The sequence below is a fragment of the Hetaerina americana genome, unplaced genomic scaffold (genome assembly GCF_022747635.1).
Source record: "Hetaerina americana unplaced genomic scaffold, ioHetAmer1.1.p SCAF_6, whole genome shotgun sequence".
Taxonomy (NCBI): domain Eukaryota; kingdom Metazoa; phylum Arthropoda; class Insecta; order Odonata; family Calopterygidae; genus Hetaerina; species Hetaerina americana.
Window position 1 is genome coordinate 89,359,298 of NW_027287205.1, and position 12,896 is coordinate 89,372,193.

Below are 12,896 nucleotides of genomic sequence, written 5' to 3' on the forward strand. Positions count from 1 at the left end.
GACTTAAAATTGCAGAATTTATATGTCACAATGAAATTATGTGGTTCACTGTGGCAAAGCATTCACTTTATCATTGGTTATCATATGTAGTATTGTCCACCAATTTATTTCCATGTAGGATAACAGCGAAATATTCCCGTCATTATTGCATACTTGCTTCAATATGTAATGCATTAAGATGAGCTGCATCATTGCATTTGTGTGATGAGTAAACTGTAGTTTAAAATCTTATATGTAGTTGCCTGTATACATATAGTTTATCAATGGCATATATGTATTACAAAAAGCTTAATCTTTTCGTTTTAAGGCCGCCGTGATGGATCTAGTTGTTAGCTATGAAAGCCAAATTGACTTAATTTTATAAGGTATTCATCAAAATTCATCCATCCAAGGGTTGACAGTAGGTACTCTGTGAAGCTCATCAGAAGAATGTATTTTTAAAACTAAAAAGTTTGGACTAAGTTGCACATCAGCAATGATTTATCCAAAGCACATTTTTAACTTTTAAGATTCACCTAGTGATGGGAAATGCATTGAATTGAAGAGAGACACTCTAACTTTTTGTTCGTGCGGAGCATTTTGGTGATATAAGTGATTCCAGCATTTTTTCTAAACTCTAAAAGCTAGTCATCCTAGAGAATTAATCTAATTTTAACATGTTTGATATTTTTGTTAACCCTCTGTGTACATAGTGTTCAACTTTAGATGTATGCACCATGTTCTTCCCATTGGCATGATCAGGAAGAATGCTCATGTTTGTATCTTAACTCTTCGTAGGCTTTTGACCATTGTTCTGAATATATATTTGTTTATTCTTCCTTATTTCAGGATTATCTGGAGAATAATTTGCTCATACATAATTTTCAACTGTATTTAACATACAGTTGAAAAATGTTGAAAAGAGGCCTTATGCGGGTATTAAGGGTATAATTTTGCCATGTATGCGCAATCCAATTGGCCCAAAAAATACTATTTTGTGTTTTTTCCCATGTCAGGCTTAAAAAATGGTTGCCATTATTACATATATTCAATAATATAACTGCTTGAGTTAATATTAAGCAATAGAATTTTAATACTTCGTGAAAAATTCCCAAATGAATTGTGTAAAATGAATAAAATGTATACATTTTAGTGCATCTAGCATCACCTCACATGTGATACTGCCGCAAATTTAATACACGCTGGTCCAATGGGGATTTTGCCCCTCCGCCAATACATACATGCATTCTATCTCTCCCGATAAACTCTGGAGTCCTCAGACATTGGACCTAAATTATTATTAGGGTGTCTTAAAGGCATAGAAAATTGTTACTTTTAATATACATTTTGGTAACATCAAAATAAGAGCAGAAATTAAGCATTACATTAAAAGTTTAAAAGATAAATAACCCCATGGAATCTAAAGAGAGAAGATTACCATGTAATATTGCATTTAAACTTGAATTTGTGAACTACGCTTCAGAACGCAGACATGAGGCAACTTAAAGGCATTTTGGCCCAGTGATGTCGAATTTCTAGTACTCTACAATGACTAAACACTGACGTGTGTAGGTGTGCATCTTATGTACAAGTCTCATGGGCTGAGAAATATGGGAAATGCTTAAGAGCAGTACGTAGAAGGCTAATCTAAGCATTAGAGATGAATTGAAAAGATGAAATGGAAAGGTGTTGGTTATTTCATGCCCTTCACTTCATATTGGACAGTCACCAAGTGACAATTATTAGTGGTTGTTTGGTGGGATCCTAGGCTCACATCCCTGTCATCCCATTATTGATCCACATCATCAGTGAGCAATAATCTTCCAGCTGCATTTAAACCCAGAGCTAAAAGTTGAATATAAAAAATGTGTTGCATTATGTTTGTTGATATAATAAGAGGGTCCATGGGGTGAATATGTCAGAAATCTATCTTGTATACCTAATGAGTCAGTTGCTATTGATTGGTTGTGTGAGTATTTTAAATAGAGGGTATGTTTTCCTTAGTTAATTTTTTTGGCTATGGCCCTCTTTGAGTTCATGAGTTTGATTCTCTTCACTGAGGCCAGAACACATGTGGTTCACTACTAAGGGAAAAACAAATTGTGATAATGAGTAAACCCTTGATTGTCCCACTCAGCACATCTGCAAGGAGGAATTAAGAATACATAATTTATCATTCTCCATGACATGGAAGTCAGAATCCATTATTCCCTTTCATACTAGCATTCCTCCTACAGGCAATAGATTATTATTTTCCAAAAGAAAGGATCCTCTGTTGAGGCCAGGGCCTTTCTTCACTTCTGAGAGACCAATTCGACAACTTGAGGACAAGCTGAGTATCTGCTTCAAAAGATAATATTGATATCAGAGCAAGTTTTCTCAAACGGCTCACACCACTGGGGGATTTAAGCCTCCTATTGACTAATTTTGTTGCACAAGCCATCCACCCTCATACAAGATTCAATTCTTAAAAAAAATACTTCATGCTTTGCTGGTAAGGGTAATAAATGAAGGCTAACTTAATTAATTTTACTGGTTTCTCGCTACAATTAACCTTTGAGTGTACAGAGCAATTCCTTTTCATTTAAATTCTTTGGGGATGGCCATTAAATGTGTTCCATGAACTACATAAACTATAGTGAATTGTCATACATGGCCAATTAATAAGAGGCCTTAGTTCAACTGGAACCAAAAAATGACATCTATTGGTAGGATTCATGATTTTGCAGACAATACCTTATATCCAATAAAAGTATTTTTGCATGTCATTGATTTCATCATGCCATTAAAAAAAATTGACATCTGAGGATAAGAATCATCTTTCACCATTTTATTTCATTAATTTGGCAGAGCAATAGGATTGCTCACTCCTTGATATTTTCAAGTGAAAGATAAAATTAATAAGCTTTTACATGAGATAAAGGCAGTGATGCTTCCTTTTTTTGGTGCTCGTTTCTGGACCATTTGTTCATTAATGCACCAAAATTTCACTGTCTTATTTCCTGTAATCTTTTATTGAATAATTTTTCAAAAAGTTATCTGTTGTTGTTAGAAAGTTGTTCTATCATTTCATAGGATGATTTAATTCCTTTTCCCAAGAAATAAATTTGTCTAGGTGATTCATGAAATCTTGTGGCTTTGTTACAGAGACAAAAGGAGAAGGATTTTCCAAGGATGTTTGCCGTAGTATGGTGGCAATGATGGATGTTGATAGATCAGGAAAACTTGGTTTTGAGGAATTTAAAGCTCTCTGGATTGATGTTAGGAATTGGAAGGTATGTTGTTTTGCAAAACAAATATGAATGAAATTGTCTGAAATAATAAACACATGAGCTGTCACTCAAATGAAGTTCTTATAAGTTGTTTTTAGTTTGTGTCTAAATCACCTGGCCAAAACTTTATCCTTTCTTATGAAAACATTCTGAATAGCATCTTCCTCCCCACAGGGTGTATTCAAGCTCTATGACAAGGACAACTCCGGCTGCCTAAGTGCCTTCGAGCTGAGGCAGGCTCTCAACTCGGCCGGCTACCGCCTAAACAATCACATCCTGAATATGCTGGTCCATCGCTATGCTAGACGAGATGGAAAGATATCATTTGATGACTTCATGATGTGTGCTGTGAGGTTGAAAGGAATGATAGGTATTGTCAGAAAAATAATGAATTCCATTATATTTTTCATTGTACAATAATGTATGTAAAACTAATGAACAATACCATCTTCCATGATGTGTCACACAGGAGACCGCTTTCTGCATTTGCTTATCAATTTAAATGCTACATAGTGAGCCCAAATTCAGATTCATCTCGTGCATTAATTATTGCTTATAGTGTGAAAACTGAGATTATTTCGGGTTTGCTCTTAGTGAAAAATGTGGTCTTTCCTTATCATGAGATTTCTGTAGAAAGGATGATCATTTCAATTATAATATGAAAACTGGACCCTGCATGCTGGTGCATGAATAATATTACAAATGGGATGTATCTATGAAGGCTTTCTTTGTATCAATGAGGTGGCAGTATTTTTGACCTCAAGGAAAGAGTTCGGTGCAGCTGAGGACAAGGTAGTCTAAGACAATGATATATACAATGATATATTGATGAAAGGGAGAGAGGGGGTGGAGGGAGGGTTTAGTAGGGGTTGGTTTTTTTAGCCACGAGAGAGTATATGGCGGTGGCTGGCAACTGGAGTGGTTGGCAGGGTCTGCTTTGAGAGGTGCGAGGGTATCAATCAACGCAGTGGTGAGCCACGTGGTGCCATGCGTCTTATTGGGTGTTGGTGTGCGCAAGCGTGAATCACTCTCTAAAGAAAACATGGCAGCTAAATTCAGAGTGATGCTTAATGATTTTGGAAGAAAGGGCTTCTGCACAGGGCTATGCAGCTATCCTTAATCCTGGAAAATCGGAGAAATAATGGGAATGGGAGTATCCTGGAAAAATCCTGCAATCCTGCAGTCTAACCTGGAATTTTGGGGAAATAATGTGTTTTCACTGGAAAACAGATAAGTAAGTGGAGGGCAGCCAGAGGACAAATGGCCTATTTGAATTCAGTGAGAATGACTGTTCTAGTGATTTCTGTAAAACTAGCAGCTTTCAGTGAGTTCTGCAGAAATGACCTAGTAATAGTAAAAGACCAAATATATCTGGCAAAAGTAACTGCAACTAAGAGGCCAACTTTCAAACCCTGGACTAATTGAACCGTAGCATAAAAAATTTCCATTGCTTGAGTTAAAAATGAAATTTGTGTTTGTTGACTTGATGGAATGTGCTGCTGTGGGAATGATATGGGTGTGACTGATAGAGATAGATTTGGAAAGGCTATCTTAACCTGTCCAATACTTTATTTTATTTATGCATACTTGACATGCCTCCCTCTTGCTTTTCCTTTGCAGACATGTTCAAAGAGAGGGATCCGGACAACACCAACTCAGCCACATTTACTCTGGAGGAGTGGGTTGAGAAGACAGTGTATTCATGAACTATTCATTGCAAATGATGCCTACAAACTAAATAATTATGTAATGCAAGATTTCAGGAATTTGTTTCAAGAAAGAACTTGTATTGTATTATTATATTAATAATTAAGGTGAGAAATTGCCAAATTTAAATCTAAGAAAACCTGCGTAAGCTTGTGAAAAGTATTTGATACTGTATGTTACTAAATGTGCCTTTTGTGGCCTCTTTTATTCCTCTATTCTTGAGAGACGATGAGGACAAACATCAAAACATCTATTTTCTGCAACTCTTAGTGTTTGGCATTTTTAAAGTTTGAGATGCCATATGCATGTGTGTATATGTATGTGTACATACATTCATAAATATATATATATATATATATATATATATATATATATATATATATATATATATACACACACACATTTATATGTATATACATATATATATATATACACACACACATATATATATATATATATATATATATATATATATATATATATATATATAATGGTGAGTAAGTATTTTAATATGAGTGCCTTTATGAAAAAAATAGAAAACATAAAAATGCCAAAGGTCAACAAGTTACGCTTCAAAAGCAACTGGTTACTTTTACGCAGCCTGTTCCTCAACAGTGCTGATTAATGTTAAATATCTAATTGTTAAAGCTTCAGTGGTATTTTGGAATCATTTGTTATTTTAAGTGATTTTGTCCATATTTGGAAAAATAATTCTGCGAAAACTTTTTTAATGCATTTTATAATTTGGTAAAGAATTTTTCATTGAATCCACTTGCATATAAAACAATGTCAGTATTCATCATTTATCATAATTGTGCTCAGGCAACTACATTTTCATTGACACAATTGTCATTTAGTGCAAGTAGTTCTTTTTTGTTGATGATCATCCATCATGTGTATTTTTTTAAGATATTGGCAATGAGTTATTAACAAACTTGCAAGGAGATGTGGCTGTTCCTAAGCTGTATGCTTGGATTTTTCCAAGTTCTATTTGAAGAATTGAATTTTGTTTGTTAATCCTTGGATTTAGAACTTCTTTCCATTTGTAAAAATAATCTCATGTTACTCCTTCCATGGTTTAACTTTCATCTAAAAATGTACCTTACAAAGTTTTAATTAAAAAATTTTTCCCTGAGAATCTGGAAAACAATATTTTGAGAGAATCAGTAATTTACATGTCAAATGAGAGGATATTGAGAATATATATTAGTGACACATAAGTATATATATGTGTGTGTGTGTGTGTGTGGACGGATTGTTTCCGTCGAAATATCAAGAAAATACGTGTGAGTGTTCTCTTTTTTTTGTTTCTATCTTATGTGTTACTGTGTATTGCACTATTCGGCACTTCCATGTTACGTCTATGAAATCATATATACTGTTGCTATGAGCAACCACCCTGTCATCTTCTGTCAACGTGCTGTGTCTACGGTTCCAGTATTGTAAGCTGAAACTACCTTTCTCAGTGTCCTATCCTTCCCTTCACTACTGTTTCTCTATTTTTCCTCTTCCACTTAATCACCATCCCAACACCCTTCCTTTATATTTGTGCACCCTTCCAATGATGAACGACATTGATCCCACATCATATCCGGGCCTCAATGTCGTTCACTGATGGCAGTGGCCTAAAATTGTTACTTCCACCCCTTCCCTCTCCCCAACCATTCCTTTCACCCCTCCTTCGCCTCCCATTCTCCCCTTCCCCTGGCCCCCTTCCCTTTCTCTCGCACCCCTCACCTCAACAATTCTAGCAGTCATTACTTCTATATCTTCAGAGGAAGACGGATTGTTTCCGTCGAAATATCAAGAAAATACGTGTGAGTGTTCTCTTCTTTTTTTTTGTGTTTCTATATTATGTGTTACTGTGTATTGTACTATATATATATATATATATATATATATATATATATATATATATATATATATATATATACACACATATATACACATATATGTATACATATATATATATATATATACACACACATATATATAGATCGGTGGGTTTAATATGTCGCCAAGCGCCCCGATTCTTTAGCCAAGAGATGGCGTCAGGGGGCTGTTTCACCCACCAAAGGAGAAATACGTTTCCTGGATAGCTCAAGTGGTTAAGAGCATCCGCCCAGCAAGTGGAAAGATCCGAGGTTCGAGTCCCGGTCCAGGAAATATTTTTACTCTTGTGATCCGTTCAATTCCGCCTTCCCCAACTCTATTGTGTTCATCCTTTATGTGTGTTCCTATCCCTTTTCCTTATATCTGTTTCTATATAAATGAGTATTTATTCGCCGTTTGGCGGGATTTCGTGTTTGAATGTGTATTTGGCCAATGTGGCTCATCTCTTTCTTCTGGCTATGTGTGCCACGAAACCCACGGCTCTTATCCTTTATGATGTTGTATGAATTCTAACCCACTGTCCTTCCCTCTTTTGTGTGGTGTCTATTTCTCCTTTGGTGGGTGAAACAGCCCCCTGACGCCATCTCTTGGCTAAAGAATCGGGGCGCTTGGCGACATATTAGACCCACGGATCTCAGTGTAAATTACGTTTCCTCAACAGCTCAGGTGGTTAAGAGCATCCGCCCGGCAAGTGGAAAGATCCGGTGTTCGAGTCCCGGTCAAGGAAATATTTTTACTCTCGTCGTCCGTTCGATTCCGCCATCCCCACCTCTATTGTGTTCATCCTTTATGTGTTCCTATCCCCTTTCCTTATATCTGTTTCCATATAAATGAGTATATATATATATATATATATATATATATGCTTTCATAGACGTAACACGGAAGTGCCGAATAGTACAATACACAGTAACACATAATATAGAAACACAAAAAAAGAGAACACTCGCACGTATTTTCTTGATATTTCGACGGAAACAATCTGTCTTCCTCTGAAGATATAGAAGTAATCTTACTTCTATATCTTCAGAGGAAGACGGATTGTTTCCATCGAAATATCAAGAAATAACGTGCGAGTGAAATCTTACTTCTATATCTTCAGAGGAAGACGGATTGTTTCCATCGAAATATCAAGAAAATACGTGTGAGTGTTCTCTTTTTTTGTGTTTCTATATTATGTGTTACTGTGCATTGTACTATATATATATATATATATATATATATATATATATATATATATATATATATATATATATATATATATATATATACTTACATATACATATACACACATATATATATACATATATATATACGAGGGTCATCCGGAAAGTAGTACCCGTTCGTGCCGCATGAAGTGCTGACGACGCGAGTAGCCGCTGGACGAGGTCAGATAGCTTCAGTGGCTTGTCTGCCTTCTCTGAGCCAAGTTGCGTGACGCTAGCATTGCCTGTGTTGTTTCTGTGATTGTTTACAATGTTTAAAAAAATTGAGAACGCCGCCAGTTGTGAAGTGAGGGCAGTGATTAAATTCCTCAATGCAAGAAACGTTCGCCCATGTGATATTCATCGCCAATTAAAGGAGGTGTATGGAGACAATGTAATGGACGAGTCGTCTGTTCGGCGGTGGTGTCGCAACTTCAACATGGGGAGGGGGAACACACACGACGATGAGCGTTCGGGGAGACCGTCTGTCATTACAGACCAACTGGTGAGCTCAGTTGACGAATTCGTGAGGAACGATCGGCGCGTCACAATTGATGACATCTGTGAGCAATTTCCCAATGTTTCTCGAACAATTGTTCATGAAATTGTTAAACACCATCTGCATTATGCAAAAATTTGTGCAAGATGGGTCCCTCGCGTATCTCAATGAGCTGGCGGCGAAGGACTATGCAGCAGGAATACAGAAACTTGTCACACGTTATGACAAATGCCTTAATTTGCTTGGAGATTATGTTGAGAAGTAGTTTAAAGTATCCTCTTTCAAATAAAATTTTTTATGTTTGTTAATATTTACTTTTGTGTCTTTATTTCACGAACGGGTACTACTTTCCGGATGACCCTCGTATATATATGTGTATATATATATATGTGTGTATATATATATGTGTGTATATATATATATATATGTGTATATATATATGTGTGTATATATGTATATATGTGTGTATATATGTATATATCCCTCCCTGGACTACAACCTTGACGTGGCGGAAGGGCTTGTGCATTCCGATGACCCCCAGAGCTGTGCTGGCGGGAGTAATAAAAGTTACTCCTGGTAGGGTCACCCATGCCAGATAGGTCGAAGGTTAGGAGCAAGACGAAAGGTAGTGCACGCAGCGTCTGTTCCTCAGTGAGGCGGCTGCAATGGCATCTGACCCCAGTGGGGCGGCCAGCAAGTGAAGGTGTCACGTTAAAAACACTATTGAGGAAGGCAACGGGAAACCACCTCAAATATCATTCCCAAGAAAAAATATGATGGACAATAGAGATATTTTGAGTCCTGGCAACCACGGGGCTCGGCCCAATCGGCCGTGTGTCCTGCCCGGCAGCAGGGGAGGCCAGGCTTCTGCGGTCGTCATATCACGAAACCCTTGCAAGGGAAAACCAGCAGCAGCAGGACAGAAGACGCAGGAGAAGAAGACCACATTAGTTAGAATAGGAACGTGGAATGTTAGGACAATGATGAGGACAGGGAAATTGGAGAATGTTAAGCGAGAGATGGAAAGGGGAAATATAGATATTTTAGGTATATGCGAGGTGAGATGGAAAGATAGCGGGGATTACTGGAGTGATAAGTATAGAATAATATACAGCGGTGGGGACGAGAGCCAACGAGGGGTTGCCATAGTATTAAATGAAGAGGTAGGAAGAAGCGTAGTCAACATAGAGCAGGTAACGGATAGAATACTACTAGTGGAGATAAAAGCAGAACCGACGAAATTGGTTATTATTCAGGTATACATGCCACCGAGCAACCATAAGGAAGAAGAGGTCGATAGGATGTCCGATCAGTTAGAGGACATGATCGCGTGTTCCTGCTGGGAAATATTTGATAGTGATGGGGGATTGGAATGCGACGGTAGGCGAAGGAAGACATGGTGACGAGGTCGGGGACTACGGTTTAGGCACGAGGAATGACCGCGGGGAGAAAGCAGTTGAGTTCTGCAGGAGACAGGGGTTAGTCATCAACAACACTTAGTATAGACACCACAAAAGACGCAGGTATACATGGAAAATGCCAGGTGACTCAGGAAGATATCAGCTAGATTATATCCTGGTTAGACACAGGTTTAGGAACAGTGTGATAAATTCGCACAGCTTCCCGGGAGCGGATGCGGACTCAGACCACAATTTAGTTGTTATGAAATGTAGCGTCCGTTTAAAAAAGGTAAGGCAGGGGCGGCGAGTTAGAAAATGGAATGTAGAAGCATTAAATGGGTTGAATAGGAAGGAAAGAAACAGGCGGTAGAGAAAATAATGGAGGATGGTAATGGGCTTAGTACTATCGAAGAAAAATGGGAAATGATCAAGAAAGGGTTGTCTAAAGCCGCAAAAGACACTATTGGAACCGTTAACGCTAAAAGGACTAGGAAACCATGGATCACGGATGAGATGATTACAAAGATGGATGAGCGGCGAAAATGGAAGAATATAAATACAGAATTAGGCAAAATGAAGTACAAAGAATTGAACAATAAATTGAGGCAGGCAACAAATAAAGCAAAAGAAGCATGGTGGAAGATGCAGTGCGAGGATATGGAAAGTCTGCAGAGTAAGGGTTTAATTGGTGCGCTGCCCAGAAAAGTTATATCTTTATCGGGAGGTAAGAAAGGAAAAGCTATGCTAACAGTTAGAGATAAGGCGGGTAATATAATAGTTGACGCAGGAAAGATCCAAGACAGATGGAAGGAGTATATAGGAGACCTGTTTAGTAAAGAACTCAGACCAACAAAGTTAGACATTGAAAAAGAAAATTACGTAGAGGAAAACAGCTTAGGTCCAGGCATACTAGACAATGAGATAGAAAGGGCATTAAGGGAGATGAAACTAAATAAGGCCGTGGGGGTAGATAACATTCCCGTGGAACTTTTAAAATGCTTACGCAAATGTGGGAGGTAGAGGCCGTAGTATTTATGAGGAGGGAATCTGGCCGGAAGACTTTGTGAGATCAGTTTTAGTTCCTATTCCGAAAAAGGTAAAGGCCACGTCATGTGAGGACTATAGGACAATTAGTTTGATATCCCACGCAGCTAAAGTTGTTCTTAGGAACATAAACAAAAGGATAGAGGGTAGGGCAAATGATTGCTTAGGGGATGATCAGTTTGGGCTTAGGAAGGGGAGAGGTATGCGTGATGCCATTGCAGTAATGAGATTATTAATCGAGAGGAATATAGAACACAACGAGGAGGTATTTGCCTGTTTCGTAGATTTCAAAAAAGCTTTTGATAGAGTGAACTGGGAAAACCTAATGAGTATATTACAGAAAATAGGAATAGATTGGAGGGAAAGGAGGCTAATCCGCAATCTGTACATGTCTCAGACTGCTCAGGTGCGGGTGGGAAACGGGGAGTCCGGATAGGCAGTGTTGGGAAGAGGTGTAAGGCAGGGTTGCCCATTATCACCGTTGCTGTTCAACCTGTTTGCAGAGGAAATGATTAAAGAGGCATGGGAAGAAATCGAGGTAGGAATGAAAATGGGCGGGGAATTCGTAAAATCAGTTAGGTTTGCTGATGACCAAGCTTTAGTTTGTCTGTCAGCCAAGGGGTTGCAAGTATGGCTGAGTGAATTGGAAATTCAGTGGGACAGGTATGGGATGAGAATCAATATTAATAAAACAAAGTTTATGCGATTTTCTAGAAAGAAAAAGGGCAAGCTTAACATTAAAATAGGAGGGCAAAAACTAGAGCAGGTACAACAGTTTACATATCTCGGCAGTGTTTTGGACAACACGGTCAAAGTAGTAGGGACGGACGTAAGGAGAAGTATTGCACTAGGCAAAGAGGCTTTCACAAGGAGGAAGGAGTTAATGACGGGGACGTTGATTAAGGATGTTAAGAAAAGACTCGTAAAAACTTTGAAATGGAGCGTAGCTATGTACGGCGTGGAAACGTGGTCATTGAAGCAGGAGGATAGACGTAGACTGGAGGCTTTTGAAATGTGGGTGTGGAGAAGAATGGAGAAGGTGAAATGGACAGAGAAGAAAACAAATGAGGAAGTACTTGGTATGGTGGGCGAAGAGAGGGGTTTGTTGGGAGCAATCCTATGGAGGCAGGAAAAGTGGATGAAGGGGGTGTTAACTGGCAGTGGGATGTTGAAGACTGTAATAGAGGGTAGAATGTTGGGCAAAAGAGGAAAGGGAAGGAACAGGATAGGGATGTTGGACGGGATGAAGGGAGGAAGAAAGTACTCAGAGATGAAGAGGGACCTGATATAGAGTAGGATGATGGATTTTGTGTTTTGTAGGAGTAATAAAATATTTGTTTGGTAGTTTTGTCCATCCAAAAACCTACCTTAACCGGTAGATTACCATAAAAAATATATATATATATATATATATATATATATATATATATATATATATATATATAAATTTATAAGCATGACTAAAGGTAATACCAAATAACTGGGTTGCGATTTTTATGAAAACTTGACCATTTCCGATCCTCCCAGAAATGAACCCAGTGATCAATGGATGTATACCTAGATGTCAGATGTCTAAAGGGATGGTTTGTTGCAATTTTTACAAAAAACTTTCCATTGAAGTGTAAATTTTCAGTATAGACATCCATTTAGTAAATCTTCTGTTTTGGCCATAATAATGCAGCTATTACATGAAAATAATAACTTTTTGTATGAAAAGATCTTAAAATCAGTTATCAAAAGCAAAGCACTGATAATGGAATAACTTGAGAAGAATAAATTAAAATAATTTGGAAAAGGAAAAACGATGTGTGCATTTCAGCAATGACATCCATCGAGTTAAAAAATGTCAGACCCCTTTCTGAAACACAAGACTAAATGAGTGAGATTACAAAAGATG

General features: G+C 37.8%; 1 protein-coding gene and 1 non-coding gene across 5 annotated transcripts in view; both read left to right on the top strand.

The window, feature by feature from the left end:
* CalpA (calpain A) overlaps positions 1–5,312 on the top strand; it is a 166,366-nt gene extending 161,054 nt beyond the window's left edge. The window contains exons 14-16 of one of the 4 annotated variants that reach the window (XM_071594278.1): positions 3,127–3,254; positions 3,426–3,621; positions 4,872–5,312. In XM_071594278.1, coding sequence (XP_071450379.1) covers positions 3,127–3,254; positions 3,426–3,621; positions 4,872–4,957 — 410 coding nt within the window. In that variant the 3' untranslated portion in view covers positions 4,958–5,312. The remainder of the gene's footprint in view (positions 1–3,126; positions 3,255–3,425; positions 3,622–4,871) is intronic. The other 3 variants (XM_071594277.1, XM_071594279.1, XM_071594280.1) reach the window with 3 other exon arrangements.
* A 1,735-nt stretch (positions 5,313–7,047) lies between these two features.
* On the top strand, positions 7,048–7,123 carry TRNAA-AGC (transfer RNA alanine (anticodon AGC)). Its single transcript has one exon. It is a non-coding gene; the product is annotated as a tRNA-Ala (tRNA).
* The last annotated feature ends 5,773 nt before the right edge of the window (positions 7,124–12,896 follow it).